Genomic DNA, 18,110 nt, shown 5'->3' with positions numbered 1-18,110 from the left:
CGTCTCCCCCTACCTGGTAGCAGGGCTGTGAAGCAGGCTGAGGGCTCTGTCGGGTGTGGGTGGTGGCTTTGGAGGTAGCGCTTGCAAAGCGGAGGTCAGGTTCAGCACACAGGGAGCTGGGTGCAGGTGGCAGGCACAGGGAGGCACATGGGCTCACCTTTCAGCAGTGCCCATTCAGGTCCGTTCAGGTCAAGCATACAGATGGGCCCTCCCCTCCCCCGTACCCCAAAGCTGGCAGCGCCATGAGCTGCCCGTGCTCCTGCGGACCTGGAATCTGCTCGTCACTTTAAAGCCGTGTCTCTGAGGTTTTGAGGTTTTGCCGGGCAAACGGACGTCATGACCAGGCAGCGGATTACAGACTCACCCCGGAGCCAGGAGGTGCAGTGGGAGAGAAGGGGGCCTGCAGATCCAGGGCGTGGTTTCTCCAGCTAGGGGACCTGTGAGCAGGTGTGCATGGCCAGGTGTTAGGGGCCCCCAGGGGATTTCATTTGGGAAAAAGCTCATTGCAGAGAGTTAAAACAGTGGGTTTAAACCTTTGGTGCTGCGCTTCTGATGTGTAAATTAAAATCCGCTGAGTTCCTGTGGGATGCTAAGCTTTATCTGAAGAAAGTACACAAAGGTAATGTTATGGTAGAGAGAGATTTATCAATTAGATTAGGGCTCTGTGTGAGAATGAGCTGATATCGATCAGTCTCAGCATGTGGTTGGACAATGACTTACTCGGCTTGTCGTGTCTGAGGTGATACCACAGGGGCTTTGCCTGGCCTTCTTCATGCTGTCACCTCGTTTGCCAGGCACAAGGCTTAGGCTGTGCTCAGAGACTGTCACAGGGCCCTGTTTGTCTCCCTTACACAGCAGTGCCCCCCTCCAGGAACCAGACCCTGTCCTGACCCCTGATACCTCCTTCCCCTCTCTTCTGTGTGAGAAGCATCACACATCAGGACCACCCGTCTCTATTTGAATATTTATATAGGCAGAGCCTTTTTGATGCCCCCCACCTGCCTGCATGTAGAACCCAGGCCAAGGCCTCCTTGGCAGGCCTTTTGGTGACGGGATCACATCCATGCCAAGTGCCCTGAAGTGGGCATGTGTGATGGGACCATACGAGACCGCTCTCTTTGGGTTGAGTACAGGCATCCCTGCCCCTCCTCTGTTGAAAGGCCTCAGCACTGCAGGAAGCCCCAAGAGCTCAGGGCAAGTTGGGGGCTTGTGCCGCCCAATGCCTCTGTTCCCACTGTGCTGCTGGGATCACTACTGAGAGTGCCGGAGCAGGCATTGTGAGGTATGGGGGTTCCAGGGTGCAGGAGGAGCGGGGATCTTGGAGAGCAGTATGTTTCATTGAAACTTAATTCGCCTAGTACGACACTCATGATTTAAGACGTGCAGTCGGGAGCTCCGCGTCCTCTTGAGTTGTGCCACCATCCCCCTGCACCCCTTCGCCATCACTGCCCACTCTCCCCATTACTCCTGGTCCCTGGCAGCCATGAATCTGCCTTCTATGGGTTTGCCTCCTCTGGGCAGCTCATGTAGATGGAGTCCCATGATCTTAGACCTTTGATGTCACTGACTCAGCAGGAGGTTTGCGGGGAGCCTTTCCTCCACAGCAGGGTGCGCGCTCTGCGCCTTAATGTCCCGGGCCACAACTTGGCATCCCATTGTGTGGGTAAGTTACCTTTTGTTTTGAGCCATGTCAGTTGATGGACATTTGGGCTGTTTTTTGGCGATTGTGGACAATGCTGCATGAATACTCTGTGTGCGCGTGCGCGTACGTGCACACACATGTACCTACATTTCATCTCTGGGCGTATGCCTGGGAGTGAATTACTGGCCATGTGGTCGCTCTGGCTAACTTCTTGAGGAACTTAGGAGTGTTTTCCACAGAGGCTGCTCCCTCTCATTCCCACCAGCAGCGCCTGGGGGTCCAGTTTGTGTTGTGGTTCGTCGTTTTGGTTATAGCCACCGCCTCGTGGGTGTGGACCGCTGGTTCGCTGTGGTTGGGGTTTGCCTCTTTCCACTTGCTTGCCGGCTGTTTGCATGTCTTGGAGAACTGTCTGACCAAGTCTATTGTCCAGATGTCAGTGTGTCAGGAAGGCCAGTTACCAGGATTCTGCTGGCAAGATTCTGAAGCCAGCAGGGACCTGAGGAACCCAGGGCGAGGAGTCCCCTGGCAGACGGTGGAGTGGGAGGAAGTAGCTGTAGAAGAATAGGCTGAGGGGGCACTGGTCCAGCTTCTCCGTCCCCTAAGGCCTTCTGTCCTTCTATGCATATGTGAAATGGAGGTGAAGAAGGGCGCCCCCACAGACCAGACCAGATAGGAAGGTAAAATTCAGGCCCACATCCTGGAGGAGACGCTGGCCCAGCAGAGTCAGACGTCCTCTCCTGCCTGAACCAGAGTCGTTACACCCACTGGGACTTCCTGTCCTCCGAAAGTCATGGGGCCAGTCCATCTTTGCAGGATCGGCCGGGGTTTGTGTTGCCACTCGAGAAACAGCCTTGGTCCTTTGAGGAGCAAGAAGGAAGATGGAGTTTCTGACGTGATGGATCAGAGAGCTAATAATAAGCCAGTGGCCCCCGCTGCCGGAAGCCAAGACTTCAGCCCATCTTAATATTGTGAAAGGACACGGAATGAATGGGAAAAACCCTCCCCCCATACCCCAAGAGTACCCACGTCCTAAACCCCATTCTGCACAGCGTCTCTCAGCAACGCTTGCCTCTGCCTGACAAAGGGAGACCTGTGTGTGGCGGAGGGCCCCATTCCAGGCCCCCTGCCAGAGCATTCCTTCATCGCAGCAACTCGAAGAGGTGGGCATACTCCACGTGAGCAGTGAGGCCAGCCTTGTGGGAGACAAAGCTGGCATTTCAGCAAGAGTTGTCTGCCTCCAAGCCCCTGCTGTTGTGCTGGCTTCTTAGTTTTCTATCCACTGGAGCCCTGTCACCCCATCCCCACTGTCAGCCACTCCCTCACCTGCTTCCGCTCTCCTGACATACTTGGGCATCAGCTCATCGCGTTTCCTAGGAAATCTGTGTGTGTGTCTGGGAAAGCAGGGGCTCTTCCTTAGAAAAGCAGGGCCGCACTCCCCACAGCTTGTGGGGAGCAGTGCCCGACGATGCCTTCATAGCGGTGTGTTCCAGGTCTCCATCCTTCTCCATTCTTCTTTCCTTGGGAGGAAGGTTGGCCACACAAGGGCCGTGCTACCGCAAGGGTTCGTACAAGGGTCCCACCTTGTGATTGGCTGAGGTAGCTCATTTATTTCACTCTTTGGGTCATTTTTTTGGGGTATTTTAATTGAAGGAACCCGTCCTATCCAGTGATCTGTAACTTTCACCCTACTCTGGAGTTTCGCCTCACTTCCCTGTGTTTCCACTTTTAACTCCTCTTTGGTTTGGTCTCGGGAATCCCGCAGGCGTTCAGGGAGTTGGGGGTGGAGGGCGTCAAGATTGGAGGCTACAGGGGGAAAGAAAGAAAACAGGCTTTGCAGAGCCTGACTGCCCCGGACCCGGGCCGTGGCCAGAGCGCGTCCCCGTGGGGCAGCGCGGGCGGCGTGGCAGGTGAGCGGCAGGCCGGAGTCCTTTGCTCACGATGTGCAGTCCGGGTGGTTTGGGGCGGGGAGGTGGAGCCTGGTGCCCAGATCAGCCCTGCAACGCGTGGGAGGTTTCAGGAAACACATGTCCTGAAATGGTGCCTCCACAGCCGGGACAGCGGGTTTTGGGGAAGCGGGGTCCCGGGCCCAGCACGCGGCAGTCCTCCCTGTGGCCGCCGGGCCGAGCGTCTGGTCTGTGAGAGCTCCCTGGGAAGTGAGGTTCAGACAGCCCCTACCCTGCACCCCCTGGGGACTCTGCAGTGCCTCTCTCCTGCGTGCACACGCTCGGAGGTGTCTGAGACACAGAGGGGGGGGGGTGGGGGGGGGTTGGCTTCCAGGAGTGTGTGGTGTCGCATTGTTTTTACTGGCGAAAAGTCTGTGTGACTCATGGAAATGAACGGGGGGGGGGGGGGGTTAAACCTGGCCCATTTCCTCTTACTGTGGAATGGGAGTCCTTGACCTGCTCCTCGGAGCATGTGGCCGCATTTTTTTCAGAAATCCTAACCGTGCTGAGACTCCCGGACATAGTGGGGAAAATTTCATCCAACCGCGGTGTGTGAATTGTTTTATAGAGGAGCTTAACCTTTAACTTCCCCCACCGCCGAGGGCTGGCTTGGCCACACAGCTTCTGATCTCAGGGCAAAATGACGCGTGGGTGGAGGGTGGGGGGTGGAGGAGGCGCAAGGCGTGGACCCGGGTGCCTGGCAGTGGCTGCCCTGGCTCCACCTGGTGGCACCGCGCCACGTCTCCGGGCCTCTCACGGTCTCTGTGCTGCCGGTCCTGGGGCTCCTTCCCCAGAGACGTGTGTCTGTGTAAGGTACAGGCGCCGTGGGGCTGGGAGACCCCGTGTGGCCCTTGTTCCCAACCCTCAGCCATCCCCACCCCCAAGCCCCGCTTCCTCCCCCACCCCCCTTTTCTCCCCCAGTTCCGCTAGCTGTCAGGGGGAGCCCTCGCCCAGGCCTGTGTGTGTGTGTGTGTGTGTGGGGTGACGCGGCACAGAGGCGGCACGTGACTGCACCAGAAGACCGAGTGCCTCTGAGTTTTGTTCCTTGTGCCCCAGTCGTGGCTTACGGGAGACTGGGCAGTGCCTCCTGGTGAGCCCCAGTGTGGCAGGCGTGGGGTGTCAGCAGACAGCCCCTTGGAGGGAGAAGGCCCTGCTCCCTGGAGTGCCACAGCGCCCTCTGCTGGCGCCGCCTTCAGCAGGCGGGTCTCGGACACAGCCGCTGGCGCAGGGCCAGGTTTCTGCTCAGTTTCGTGGCAGGGACGCCCTCCGGGCCCGCCTGAGAACTCCAGCTCCTTCCACGGCCACCCCCACAGCCCTGTACGTTAGTTTCTAACGAATGACAGCGGAGGCGGATTCTGACCTTTATCCTTCTGCTAAACCCAGGGCGCGGTACCCAAAGGCAACGCGACGAAAGAGTACATGGAGAGTCTCCAGCTCAAGCCCGGGGAGGTGATCTACAAGTGCCCCAAGTGCTGCTGCGTCAAGCCCGAGCGCGCCCACCACTGCAGGTACCGGGGCCGCACGAGCACATCCACACAGTGCACCCACCCCTGGAGGTACCAAGGCTCTCCCCAGTACCCCAGTCTAGCCCGCCCACACTGAGGACTGGGGCTCCCTCCTAGTCCCCAATCAGCCAGCCATTTCTGTGGGTACTGGGGCTCCTGAGTCCCCACCCCATCTCTGCGGGTAGTAGGGCTCTCCTCAGTTCCCCCCCCCAACCCATCTCTGCAAGTACAGGGCTCCCCCCTAGCAACAACCCACCACAACTGCCTCTGCAGGTGCAGGGTCTTCCTGGTGTTGCCACTCAGGGCACCCACCACTGGGGTGCCACCCTGCACAGCACGCCCATGGCTGGGGGCGGGGGTGCTGCCTTCATCACCCAGCACAACTACTCTGCGGGTACCAGGCCATCCCCACCTGTTGCATCCACCACTGCAGGAACTGGAGCTCCCCCCAGGTCCCACTCACACCACCGTGGATACTGGGGCTCCCTGCAGTCCCCAAACCCAGCATATCCATCTCTGTAGGTCCCTGGCTTCCCATGGTTGCTGGACACGATAGCTCTGTGGACAGCAGGGCCCTTCCCGTCACCCAGCTCCGCTCCCCACCTTTGTAGGTACTGGGTCTCTCCCCCCAGAACATCCCCAAGCCTCACACCTCTACAGGAACCAGAGCCCTCCCCAGTGCTCAGCTTCCTTCCCCAACCACTGCATGTTCTGGAGCTCGCCCTAGTCACCCACCCGGCACACCCACCTCTAGGTACTGGGGTTCGTTCAAGTTGCCCCATTCAGCGCAGACACCTCTGCAGCTACTGGGCCTCTCCGCCAACCAGTGCAGCTTGTCCACCGAACGTGTCCCGGGACGTTCCTTAGTATCTGCAACAGAGCATCCCCCACTGTAGGAGCTGGGGGCCCACATACAATACACCCACCTCAGCAGGTACCAGGGCACCCCACCCAGTCCTTTACCCACACCCCCATCCTAGTCCCCAGTCAACTCGTCACTCTAGGCTCGAACTCCACCTAAAACCTTGCGTCCCACACCCACTCCTCAGTGTATATGCCCTGTGCACCCCCCACTGTAGCACTAGGGCTCCCCGACAGTATCTGCACACAGCATCCCCATCGCTGCAGGTTCCGGGGTGCTACCAAGCACCAAACCAGCACACACACTGCTGCAGCTAAGAGGCTCTTCATAGACCACACCCAGGACAGGGCTAATTATGGGGGTTCTCACCCAGCAAAACTACCTACTTTGTAGTGTGGCCGCCCTCTCCTTCCACCAACTCCCCACGGTGCTGGAGGTACTCTGACTTTCCCCAGTATCCCCATAACTCAAAACTCCCCTCCTCTGCAAATAGTAGGGCTCCACCATAGTCCCCGCTCAGCACACACCTCTGCAGTTACGGGCGCTCCCCCTCAGACTGTCCGCATGGACCAGGGCTCTCCCTAGTGCACACACCCAGCTCACCTACCGTGCAGGTGCCAGCACATGCCACAGCAGCCACGCTCCCCACCTCAGCAGGTAGTTGGGCTCCCCTCTAGCCCCCACCTAGCACACCTGCCTTTTTGGTACCTGGCCTCTCATGTCTGCCAGGGCTCTCCCCAGTGCGGGCACCCACCACTGCAGGTACTGGGACTCCCCCATTCTCCGCACACAACACACCCACCGCTGCAGTTTCCAGGGCTCCCTTCTAGTAACCTAGCGCACCCCGCCGCCGCAGGTACTGGCTTCCGCAGAGCGCTCCCACCGCTGCAGGGGCCAGGCAGCCCCCTCAGTCCCTCAGCACACGCACCTGCAGGTCCCGGCAGTGGGTATGCTGTGTGCCTCGCCGTAGTGCGGGTCTCCCCACACTAAGGGGCCGCGGCTCCCTCCCAGTCACCGAGTGCACTGTCCCCTACATGTACTGGGGTGCACCATAGTCCCCTCCCAGAACACAAGCACTGTAGGTGCCGGGGTTCTTCTAGTCACCCAGTAAAACTACATTTGCAGGAACCTGGCCTTCCTGTCCTTCCCTCACTCAGCTCACCCAATCTGCAGGTACTGAGGCATTGCCCCCCCTTTCCAGTCAGCACACACACCCCGCAGGAACTTAGGTTCCCCACTACATGCTCCACCCAGAGCACCCACCTGCACGTGTGCCAGGGCTGCCCCAGTACACATAGCTGCTGCCCCTGTCTCTGCAGGTCCCAGGGCTCCTCCCAAGTCCTTCCACCCAGTACTGGGGCGCCACCATAGACACCCCGCCCCCCCCAGAACACACAGCCCAGAGATGCGGTGTTCTTCTAGTCACCTCGCAAACTGTCTTCTGCAGGGACCCAGCCCCCCTCTCCTTTCCGCACTCAGTCACCCTTTCTGAAGGTCCTGGGCTCTCCCTTCCCCAGCCGGTGCTCCCACCTCCGCAGACAGTGGTAGGTGCCCGGGTGGAAGGACTGGAGGGGGCCCCGGAACCTGTGGAGATGAGTGAGCTGGGTTGGAGACCACACAACGTGTACCGGTACTGGGGCTCCCCTCCAGCCCTTCCCCCCAGAGCACACAGCCTGCAGGTACCGGGGCATCCCCCAGCACTGCAGCCCAGCTGAACCGCCTCTGTAGCAGTGAGGCTCCCCCGAGCCCCTGCACCTACCGCGACTCTTCCCCAGTTCCCACGCCAGCTCAGCCACCATGCACAGCACCCACAACAGGTGCACTCGTCTACATAGGTTCTGGGGCTCCCCACTTGTCCCCACCCGTAACCCACCTCTGCAGCTGCCGCGACACCTCCCTAGTCCTGTCCCTAGAGCGCCGGCCTCTCCGGTATTGGAGCAGCACCGTGTGCCCCAGCCGGCTCACCCGCCTCTGCAGGTACCGGGGCCCCCTCCGGTCCCTCTACCCGGGGCACCTACCACTGTCTGCAGATAGAGGGGCTCTGTGTAGTTAACATACCTACCTCTGCAGGTGCCAGGGCTGTTCTCAGTACCCCCAGTCAGTACACTCGTCAGTGTAGGTTCTGGGGTTCCCCACTAGTTCCCGGCCAGTCACCCACCTCTGCAGTTGATTGGCTCCCACCCTCCCCAACACAGCACACCTGCCTTTGCAGGTACAGGGGCTCCTCTGCCCAACCAGCACTCCCACCTTCACATCCACCTGGACCCAACCCAGTACACTCAGCCCCATAGGTGCTAGGACTTCCCCACAATATCCCAACACAACACCCCATCTCTGCAGGTCCCGGCTCCCCCTCTAGTAACCCAGTGTGGGTACCGCTGCAGGCGGCATGTGCAGAGCAGTCAACTGGCACAGGGACACCTGCAGGCCCCAGGGCTGCACCACAGTCCCCACCCAGAGCACACAGCCCTGTAGAAACCAGGGTGCTCCTGGCCCTGGGCACCCAGCCTCCCTTCCTTCCTGTGCTCAGCTCCCCCCGTTTGCAGGGCCTGGGCCTCTCCAGTTGTTCCAGCCAGCACACAGTTACTGCAGAGCCCCTGCCTCCAAGTCTTTCCACCCAGAGCTACCCCACAGCAGGTTCTCGGGTTCTCCCTACCACCCCCAGAGGACTGGTCTTCGCTTTAGTCCCCCTGCCCTGTGTTTGCCCCCCCCCCCATTGCAGGTACTGCACCTCCTCCCTCGAGCATGTCGCCCCACCGGTGCCCTTTCAGTGTCTTCAGGGGATTGGGAAGTGGCAGGGCTGGGTTGTGTTTGCAGGGGTTGTGGAAAAGAGCTAGTTTTGGGGACTAGTGCCTGCTCAGGGCTGAGGTGTTGCTTGGCGTCTGGGAACCACACAGCCTTCGGGGTCCCTTACTCCCAGAGGGAGTAGCCAGATAAACAGGATGGGGCGCTTGCCTCCCACGGCGCCTGCAGTGCTCAGAATTTCCTGGCTGTGGGCTGTGTGGAGTCCGTGGGGACTCTTCCCTGCCCCCGCCAAGTGCTGGGTGTCACGCCCCTGCTCTGGGAGGGCTGCAGGGTGCGTTGCATGTGCTCCTGGCACCAGGCTGTAGCGCTCCGAGGAGCCAAAGCCGTCCCGGCTGCCTAGGGCTTGTCTGTTCACCTCTCTGCTCAGCGGGATCAGCACTCCCCGGGAGTGGGCCACGCGGGCCTGCCGCGCTGGGGGTTCTGGCTGCCGTAGTCTTAAGGCGCTCTGCTCACACCAGCTCTGCCACAAGGTGACTTCTCATGGGCTGTGCTGGACCAGGACGGGCGGTGGGCACCAGTGTGCTGGGGGAGAGAGGAGGGCGCTGATGTGCTCTGAGGCACAGTGACGGTGTCCACACGGCTCAGCCAGGTGAACCAGACAGACGGCAGACAGACGAGGGGCTGTCACTCTAAGGTGCTGGGGCGGCTTACCTTTCGGGGGACTGTCTCCCGCTGTGCATACACATTCGGCCTCAGAGTCGTGCGTTTACCGGGGTGCTCTTCTGGAAGATGTATATTATACTTGGAGAAATCTGTTTTTAAAAAATTAGGACGCTTTAGAAGTTAGAGGATTGAACAGGTGCAAAACCTACGCAGAGAAACTGAGTCAGAACTGGAGGTGACACCGCCAACAGCCCACCTCCCACGTGGGGGCTTGACTTCAAAGAGTGTGAGCTGTTTCAAGGATGACTCCTAGCAAATCACTTCAAGTCTGACATTTGGAATATGCTGGGCAAAGTGCAGCTGGAAAGTGACCTTGGGCAGGGATCCCGGGCGTGCGCTTCAATGCCGGTGACAGGAAGGGGCAGAGACAGGAATGTGTCTTTCCCTGAAGGTGAAAGTTCAGTTTTTTTTTTTTTTTTTTTTTTTTTTTTATTGAAATGCACTAAAGCTTGTAACGCTGGGACCCGCACGGACGAGCTTGTGTGGTCCCCAGCGGGGGCGGGAGGCGCCTCCGAGGCGGCTGGTAACGTGCAGGTGTGTTTTGCTGGAGAAGACGAGACGCGCTCACAGTGGCCCGGCGCCGGCACGCGCGTCCTCGCGGGTTTCTCACGTGACCTGCCAGAGCGCGCGCCTTGTTCTCTGGCTTTGACTCGGGTGTGCTCCTCTCCCCCGGCGGGAGGGCTGACGCTCGGGCTGCTCCTTTTCAGTATTTGCAAACGATGTATTCGGAAGATGGACCATCACTGCCCGTGGGTGAACAACTGTGTCGGCGAGAAGAACCAGAGGTTTTTTGTGCTCTTCACGGTGAGTAGGCGTGTGCGGGGGGGACTTAGGGAGTTCAGGGTTTGCCCCTCGGAAGCTGCCCCTGGGCAGCCGACTTACTCTGCCGCCAGCCCGGTGTCCCCGCCCCCGCCAGGGGCTCAGGCGCCGACACCGCGTGGCTCGGCCGGAGCTCGTGCCCCCATAAACGTGCCGCTCTCGGGGCCTTTGAGTCCCAGTGTCACAGGATCTTGCTCCAGCGCCCTAGCACCTCCTTCCCCGCTGTGTGTCCTTCCATAAAGCGGTGCCGCCCGGCCCGTGTGGCGCTGGGGGGGGCAGCACAGCGCTGGCGCCCTCCTCCCCTCGCCTGCGCTGAGCCTCTCCCCCGCTTGCAGATGTACATCGCGCTGTCCTCCGTGCACGCGCTGGTCCTCTGTGCGCTGCAGTTCGTCTCCTGTGTCCGCGGGCAGTGGACTGGTAAGTGCCGGCGGCGGGCGCCCTCCCGTGCGCGCTGTGCGAGGGGAGAGGAGAATTCACTTTCCAGTTTTTAAGGAAATTCTCACTGTTTAGAAATTGTTCTAGGGAAGAATACAGGCAAGTGTTCACAGCGCCATTCTGCGAGCTTCGTGACGCCGTGTGTGTACGTGCTCTTCCTTCGTCGTTTCTACTCTGTCCTTCCATTTGTGCTTTGCACATTTTTGAGGTCAGGTGGAAGTTAGTGTTGTAACCACCAGACCTTGTTTGCTAATTAGCTAAACCTCATTCCAGGTTACTGTTCCTCCACTTCCTGTGGGTAAGCCCCAGCAGGTGAGGGAGAGGCCGGCCCCACCTGGCCAGACAGCTCAGGGGTGGTGGGGCTGGCCCGAATGGCCCTCGCCCCACACCCTCTCCTGACTGCGGCTGCGTCTCAGTAGTTCTAACCCACAAGCGTGGGCTCAGTGGGGACCTGGCGGCGGGGGAGGGGCGCGGCACAGAACCTTTCAGACTGCTCAGCAGGAGCTTCCGTGTGTTTCTGCTCAGAAGGGCCGGCCTCCTGCCCGTGGGTGACAGTGACTGTGCCTCGTCCTGAGCTCGGCCTGCGGTGTGCATAGGCCCTGGTGCCCCCCAACCGCTCCTCTCTGTTCACAGAGTGCAGTGACTTCTCGCCTCCCATCACCGTGATCCTGCTGATCTTCCTGTGCCTTGAGGGGCTCCTGTTTTTCACGTTCACTGCAGTCATGTTTGGCACGCAGATCCACTCCATCTGCAACGATGAGACGGTACGCGCGGCCCTCGGCTCCTTTGTGCTCACTGTGGGCCCGAGCTCGTGTCTGCAAGAAGTGGGGTGTCGAGAGAGGTGCATGTGTGCTTGCTCAGGGGAAGAACTCTGATAAGTGCTCTGGGTGTCGTTCCCTCTCCCTGCAGGGCATGTTCAGGGGGTTTGATTTACGGGGCGCAGGGCCAGGCAGATAGGTAGGCTCGCCCCCCAGCTTCCAGGACCAGGGCAGGGACTCCCCACTTCCACACCCTTGCACTGAAGTTCCGGAGCAGGCACTTGCTAAGTGTTTGTGATAAACGAAGACAGGCTGCCCCTGCCCCGCACGCCGTGGCGGCCACTGCCCAGCTGGTGACGTGGGCCTTTGCTCAGGGTGGCTGTGGGGTGGCACCAGGAAGGAGGGTCTGTTTCGCTGAGCACCGAGCCCACATTCCCCTGGAACCCCTGATTCTGAAACAAATGGGGGCCCCAGAGTGTGGTGGGAACCGTGGCCTCACCTGTCTCTGTCAGGAGCTCACCGCGGTGCCATCGCCACTTGCTTTCTGCTCCCAGGAGATCGAGAGACTCAAGAGTGAGAAGCCGACGTGGGAGCGGAGGCTTCGATGGGAAGGGATGAAGTCTGTCTTTGGAGGACCCCCCTCACTCCTCTGGATGAACCCCTTTGTTGGCTTCCGATTTAGGCGACTGCAATCGAGACCCAGAAGAGGAGGCCCAGAGTTCTCCATTTGAGGCCCCTCTCATCACGCTGGAACCTGTGAACAGACTTAGTTATTTATTGGGGTCTGAAAGGGCACCCACAGCTCTTCTGTGACCTCAGGGCGGCGGGACCTGCGCACACCAGCTGCTTGCCCAGGCAGAGAGCCCGTCTCTGCAGCCAGGGTGCGGCTTTCCCAGACTAGCAACTGGCCGACGCTCTCACAGGCTTCCCTGCGCGCGGAGAGAACGTGGCCACCGGAGAAGCCCAGTGTCATCGTCCCACATGCTTGGGATTTTTCTTACGAACACTCTGCATTTTCTGAGGCGCTGTGTGGGCTATTGCAGGGTTATTAAAATCCTGTGTACTGAGCTGCTGTTTTCAATCATGAAGGGGAAAAAAAAGTCAATCCAGTGAATGCGAATCCTGGCCTGGTGGTCTCGGGGCCTCCTGCTGACCTGTGAGCATCAGCGCCCTCTCCAGCCACGAGGCGAGGGCCGTTTACACACGGGCACATCTGGGTCTCCGTCGCTCTGCCCCTCGCACTGAATGAGCGGAGACCTGCGCCCTGAGCAGGAGGCGGCTCCCGGGACGCGCCCGTGCGGGAAGTGCTCCAGCCCTGTGGGCTTGGCCGCGCGCCCGTGTGCACGTGTCCGCAGTCGGCAGTGTTTAAGCGACGTGACATTTCATGGCTGCGTGCAGCCAACAAGCTATTTTTTAGAACCCAGTGTTTCAGGGAAGAGGGGAGAGCAGCCGCGGGTCCCCCCCGTGGGGTTTCCTATGAATGTATTGCATTTTGGAGGGCATCTTGATCCAAAGAACAGTCATCCCTGTGGGGTCCTCTGTTGCCCTCCTCTTTTAATTTTATTTAAAACTCCTATGCGCACGAGGGCGTGGGAGCTGATTTTTTTTTTTCCAGCCAACTAAAACCCGAGCGCCTGCGCAGGGGAGCGTGTGGCGGTGCAGCCCCGAGGCGGCGCTCGCAGGGTGGCAGGTGTGCCCGCCGGCGGGGAGCCCTGGATGGCGACTGTGGGTTTTGTTGGTGTTTCCCTACCCACGTCACAAGTGGTAACAGAGGACCCTCGGTGCCGAGCTTAAAATGACGCCAGAAAGCAAACAGCTCCCCTGCGGGGGGAACTCGCCTTAAACTTGCCTGGTTTGTCCACGTCTGCGGGACGCGGGAGCCATCTGCTGTCGGAGGGTCCCGACCTGCCCGCCCCTGCCGAGAAGCACCGGCGCCCGTCCTGTCAGGGCGCTGCCTTTCTCCATCGGAGCTGGCCTGTTCTTTTCAACTAACCCGCCCCCTTTCCGAATCAGGGCTTCTCCCACTGCTGCTGCAAACCAGAGGGACCTGGGAGACCGTCCTGCCCGGGACCGGAGCTGGCGGAGGCCTTCGGGGCCGAGTCACTGCAGAGAGGCTGCGGCAGCGGGGGTGTGTGGCAGCTGGAGGGGCAGCGACAGCTCGTGGGTGCCCAGCAGACGGCTGCGTTGCCAGAGATTGTTTTGCATATTCATTTGCACATCCGTTGTCTGGGGTGGGCGTGTGTGGGCTTCCGCGGGAGGCTTGAAATCAATGAAAAATGGTGGGCCTGGGTGACTCCTGTGAGATTGGCCAAGTATGTGCAGGTCAGGTGGACTGGACTTTCCAACCTCCTCTTTCAGTGTAACTTTTATATGAAATAAAGTCACCAATTGACAGTTGTCAGTTGATGAAGTGACACTGTTGTTAATGGATTTGTCTGTGTGTTTAGTGTCAGCCTTACCCTGACACCAGCTCCCGCCTGTCACGGACAGCCAGGTCGCCCGGGCTGCAGTGGCAGTTCTCGCCTGTCCCTAGGCTGCTGTATCTGAGTGGACACGCACACCCTCCCACGCAGCTCTGCCCCCGTCACTCCTGTCCTTGAAGAGAGTTTTTAAAAATGCCTCTCTGAGCCCAAATCTCAGGTACCCACCACTTAATCTCTGATAAACTTGTCTAATACTTGTACTTGAGCAACCCAAAGATTTGGGGACAAGGGTGACCATCTCCTCCCACCGCCATGCCCACACTGCCGGCTACACGAATGCTCACCGGTGCACGCCTGCAGGCATCCACACCTCCGGGGTGCCGGCCCGCGGGTGCTTCAACAACGCGGGAGCCTAAAGGCTCCTCCGACATGGGACCACATCCCTGCGCCTGGAGGTCCAGCCAGCGGGCTCTCAGGCTTGTGCTTAAGGCTCCACTGCCACAAGATTTTACTCTCCATGATCTGTACTCTACTATTCACACGTCAGGTTGGCTCAGTTTCTAGAATTACGACATTTGCATTAAAATGAAAACACCCTAACAGGAAGGGGGCTGGGTTCTGTCTGTCACCACAGGTGAGCGTGATTGGGCTGCTAGCACAGAGAAAATCTCTTTAAAGGAGAGGCTGGGGCTGGCTGCCCCTAAAACCCTGCGGAGTCCACTGTAGCATTCCAGGGCCCTGGCAGGGACCACGGGCGCTTCATGCCCACCTCCAGCCAGTCACCCTGAGGGCCTCTGGGATGCTGACGTGTTTGTATAGGTGTGTGGCTGCCCGCAGCCTGGCTTGGGTCTGTGAGCGAATGAATGGGTGGCCTGATGGAAACATACTCTTGTGCATGGTGCCCCTCGAGGCTCCAGAGACTGGTTATCCTGGGATCCTACCCCCACTCAGGCTTAATTACACCCCCCCCCCGCCCCAGTTTGTGGTATAGCTTTTACACGACTCAGGGTCTCACTGCCAAAGCCAGGGGCACCTGTGATTTTGTACAATAGTTGACTTTTCCCAGAGTTGAAACACCTGTGGAGGGCGCTGGGCAGGGTGCCCCCAAGAGCAACGGCGGCCAGTGAGGATCTCGCCTCCCAGGGATGCCCTTGGGTGCTGGCTGAGCTTCATCTCCACCCGCCACAGCCATCTGGGGAAATGGCGCTCCCCCTTTGATTAGGGGAGACACCGTTCAGTTCACCAGAAATAGGGGGCGGTCACACCTCTCTGATTTCAAAACTCATGCTTTTCTCGGGGTCGTGCTCAGCCTCTCAGATGTATGGATGGACCTTTCACAAACACGTTTTAGAGGGAAGGTTCTGCTGAAAATGGCCACAGGGTGGGCGAGAGGACTAGGGCCACCAGGGAGTACCACCACCCTATGCTTGGCTTCAGTTCCTTTCAAGGTCACAGTGAGTCACCTCTCAGGGCAGGTCTGGGGTCACCAAGGAAAGGGGCCTGTGAACCAGGGAGGTGTGTGTGCTGGGCCGGACCCCCAAGACCCCACAGGGAGGGAAGGGGTGGTCAGTGCCCACGTTTCTCCTTCTGCTCCTGCTAACCCATGGGCCCAGAGGACAGCAGGCCCCTACAGGTAGGCCCAGGGCAGGGGCAGGGGGTGGTTCAGAGGAGCGAGTGGTCCCTGAACAGGCCCCGCGTCCTCAAAGGCCAGTACCCACTCCCCGGGAAGAGCCCACATCCAGAGCCGTGGGCTGCTGCGTGCACCACAGGCAGGCAGGGTGGGCATCCCCAACTTGTGGCCCCCTCAACCTGCACCACTTCATGAAGGGAGGGGGACCTGCCTCCTGTGGACCTCAGGAAGCTACACAGTCCCCCTTAGAAGCAGGCCTGGCTTTGCCACGGAGTGCTTCTGGAAAGCACTACCCTGTTTCCCACTCTTGGCCACAGGACGCTGCCCGGGCAGCAGGGAGCAGGTCGAGGCCTCCCCTCCAGGCCCAGCAGTCAGGGACAGGGCATGAGGCTGGAAATGGCACATCTGCCAGCCAGAGAGAGCAGAGAGGCAGGTCTCACGTGGGTCCTGCTGGGTGAGGCCAGATGTGGAGGGATGGGCAGGGTGTTCCAGGACCTCCAGGGTGCCCACCGCCCCAGCCTGTGCACTTGCTCACTTCCTAACAGATCCCAAGCTCCCCCCCACCTCCCAGAGTTCAGGAAACACCCCCGTCTTCCCAACCTGGGTCACAGCCATGATGGTACCTGAGTACCTGGCCCCTGCTCGTCTTCCCAGTAACAGACACAGCATCGCAGGACTGTCAACATGACTCCTTGCCACACCAGGGTGGGGCTGGCAGCTCTTACAGGCCACGTCCCATCACGTGTCTGTCAAATGCCGCTTCTCTTACGGCCATCGGGCTCTTGACCAAGTCGGGCAGTAGAGGCAGAACAGGAAGTTAGCATGAAGGCTGCAGCCAACCGCCCCTGCCCCTCCCTCATGCAGTACTTCTGAAAAACAGCTGTGCACATTCCAGAACAAAGTCACTCAAAGCCTCTTAGCTTCTCACACCAGGGGCCACTAGGTATAAAACTTCTCCGATATTCTCTTACGGGAGGCCAGGGTCTGGCGGCTGTGGTGAACAAAACTGGTCAAAACCCACTCAGGAACCCCTGGGCCCGCCAACTAAGCAAGCACCCCCAGCGGCGGGCTGGGCGGCATCTCCGTGTCTGCACTCCCCCTCGAGGGTGCGCTCGCGCCACAGTGAAGCTCCCTTTCCCACTCAGCTACAGACTCCCGACAAACTCTTTCCTGCCAGAACGTCAAGGACCTCGGCGTCCCTGAGCACCCCTGGGTCCCAAGAGAGAAGCCGGGGGTGTGGGGGTAGAAATGATTAACAGTGTCATTAAACCAGCTATAAAGGACCCTCAAACACGGACCCCTTAGGCACAGGCTGACGACAGAAAGCACCTGAGGTGCCACAGAGCGGGCCGGGGACTGAGGGCCGGACTGACCCGGTCACACCCTGAAAGTGACCGACAACAGGTAATAATCTCGCAGAGGCACGAGCCCCTCCCCCAACACTGTGAGAACAATTCCTGCCCTGGCAAAATGCAGCCTCCTGCCAGGTCCGCTCCCCGGTGCCTCTGCACGTGCCTCTTTTCCCCCTTTCTCCTTTAACCAATAAAGCTGTCCTTTTAAAATGTAACCGTCACCTGCCTGTGTCTGCGAGTCTCCCGGGTAAACTCGCCCAGTGCTGCTGAAAGGGGAGCTCTGCCAAGGACCCTACTCACCAACCCCAGCATCTCTCAGAATGACATAAGGAAAAGTAACTTTTTAAAGACATGTCTCTATCAATAAGGAAGTTCAGAAGCTATAGAAAACTTCTTAAAGTCTAACAGACCCAACCTTACCGGTTTAGAATGCTGGTAGTGTTCTAAAATACTGTATGTGCCACAAAAATTAAACTTTTTTGTAACTGTGTTATAATCACATCTTTAATATAGACGTTTTAAAGTCTTTATAGCCATTTACAAGAATTATTCTAGACCCCACCCACAGCATGGCTGAATGAAGAGGCTGGAATCACCCTCTCCCTTAAAAACAATTATAAAAAAACAGTTTTTGCTCATAGGATGATCCAGTGCTCTGTCCCCCTACAGAGCCCCAGTACTTCCCCTTGGAGATCTCGAACTAAGGTCAGTGGGTGGCCACTGAGGGAGAGGAAGGGGAGAAAGCCAGCCATGGCCGGGTGGGGGTCAACCCCATGTTGGGGCTACGAGCCATGTTGGGGCTACGATGCGGCCACCCAGGACACTGAAGTTCCCTGGAGAAACTCTTCTGACCCTGCCCGGCACCGCGAGGACCCTGCAAGACCAGACCCAGGAAACGCGGAACTCTGCAGCGGGCCTGGGTGCCAAAAGTTCTTTCCCCAGGTCTTCCAGGAAGGGATGAAAGAGAAGCCAGGCCGGACTCCATAAGAAGCCCAACAGCAGAGGGAAGGACTTGTGAGCCAGCCCAGGCACTGTTTGGGGAAGTAAACCAACTGTGTGCAGATACTGCAGCCCTGCAGAAGCGACTGTGGGGTGGGACAGGGTGGTGAAGTGCATTGCGGGTTGCCTAGTGACAAGCCAGTACATGCCTGCCCACAACACACTGCACCATCAAGGAAATGAGTCCCAGAGCATGAGCCTGACAGTCCAGACCCAGCTCCTCCCACAGGAGACTCCTGCTTCATAGATCACAGCCTGGGCAGAAAGGAGCGGC

The 18,110-nt window shown here is 59.1% G+C and overlaps 1 protein-coding gene and 1 long non-coding RNA gene across 7 annotated transcripts in view; one reads left to right on the top strand and one right to left on the bottom strand.

The window, feature by feature from the left end:
• Positions 1-13,878, top strand: part of ZDHHC7 (zinc finger DHHC-type palmitoyltransferase 7) — a 31,696-nt gene extending 17,818 nt beyond the window's left edge. For 3 of the 5 annotated variants that reach the window (XM_037516278.2, XM_054697038.1, XM_037516280.2), the window contains exons 4-8: positions 4,969-5,093; positions 10,128-10,224; positions 10,575-10,656; positions 11,308-11,438; positions 13,446-13,868. In XM_037516278.2, coding sequence (XP_037372175.1) covers positions 4,969-5,093; positions 10,128-10,224; positions 10,575-10,656; positions 11,308-11,438; positions 13,446-13,811 — 801 coding nt within the window. In that variant the 3' untranslated portion in view covers positions 13,812-13,868. Of the gene's footprint in view, positions 1-4,968; positions 5,094-10,127; positions 10,225-10,574; positions 10,657-11,307; positions 11,439-11,986 lie in introns of all 5 variants that reach the window. The other 2 variants (XM_037516282.2, XM_037516281.1) reach the window with 2 other exon arrangements.
• On the bottom strand, positions 419-9,573 carry LOC119249158 (uncharacterized). 2 transcript variants are annotated; one of them, XR_008552451.1, is made up of 3 exons: positions 9,409-9,573; positions 5,839-5,960; positions 419-2,499 (listed from the first exon to the last, which is right to left on the bottom strand). It is a non-coding gene; the product is annotated as an uncharacterized LOC119249158 (long non-coding RNA). The 2 variants fall into 2 exon arrangements; XR_005126088.2 differs by lacking the exon at positions 9,409-9,573 and adding an exon at positions 9,113-9,150.
• Positions 13,879-18,110: the final 4,232 nt, after the last annotated feature.

The sequence above is a fragment of the Talpa occidentalis genome, unplaced genomic scaffold (assembly GCF_014898055.3).
Source record: "Talpa occidentalis isolate TD23 unplaced genomic scaffold, MPIMG_talOcc4v2.1 talOcc4.17, whole genome shotgun sequence".
Taxonomy (NCBI): domain Eukaryota; kingdom Metazoa; phylum Chordata; class Mammalia; order Eulipotyphla; family Talpidae; genus Talpa; species Talpa occidentalis.
Note: the sequence above shows the minus strand (reverse complement) of the source record. Positions and strands in the feature narration are given on the sequence as shown.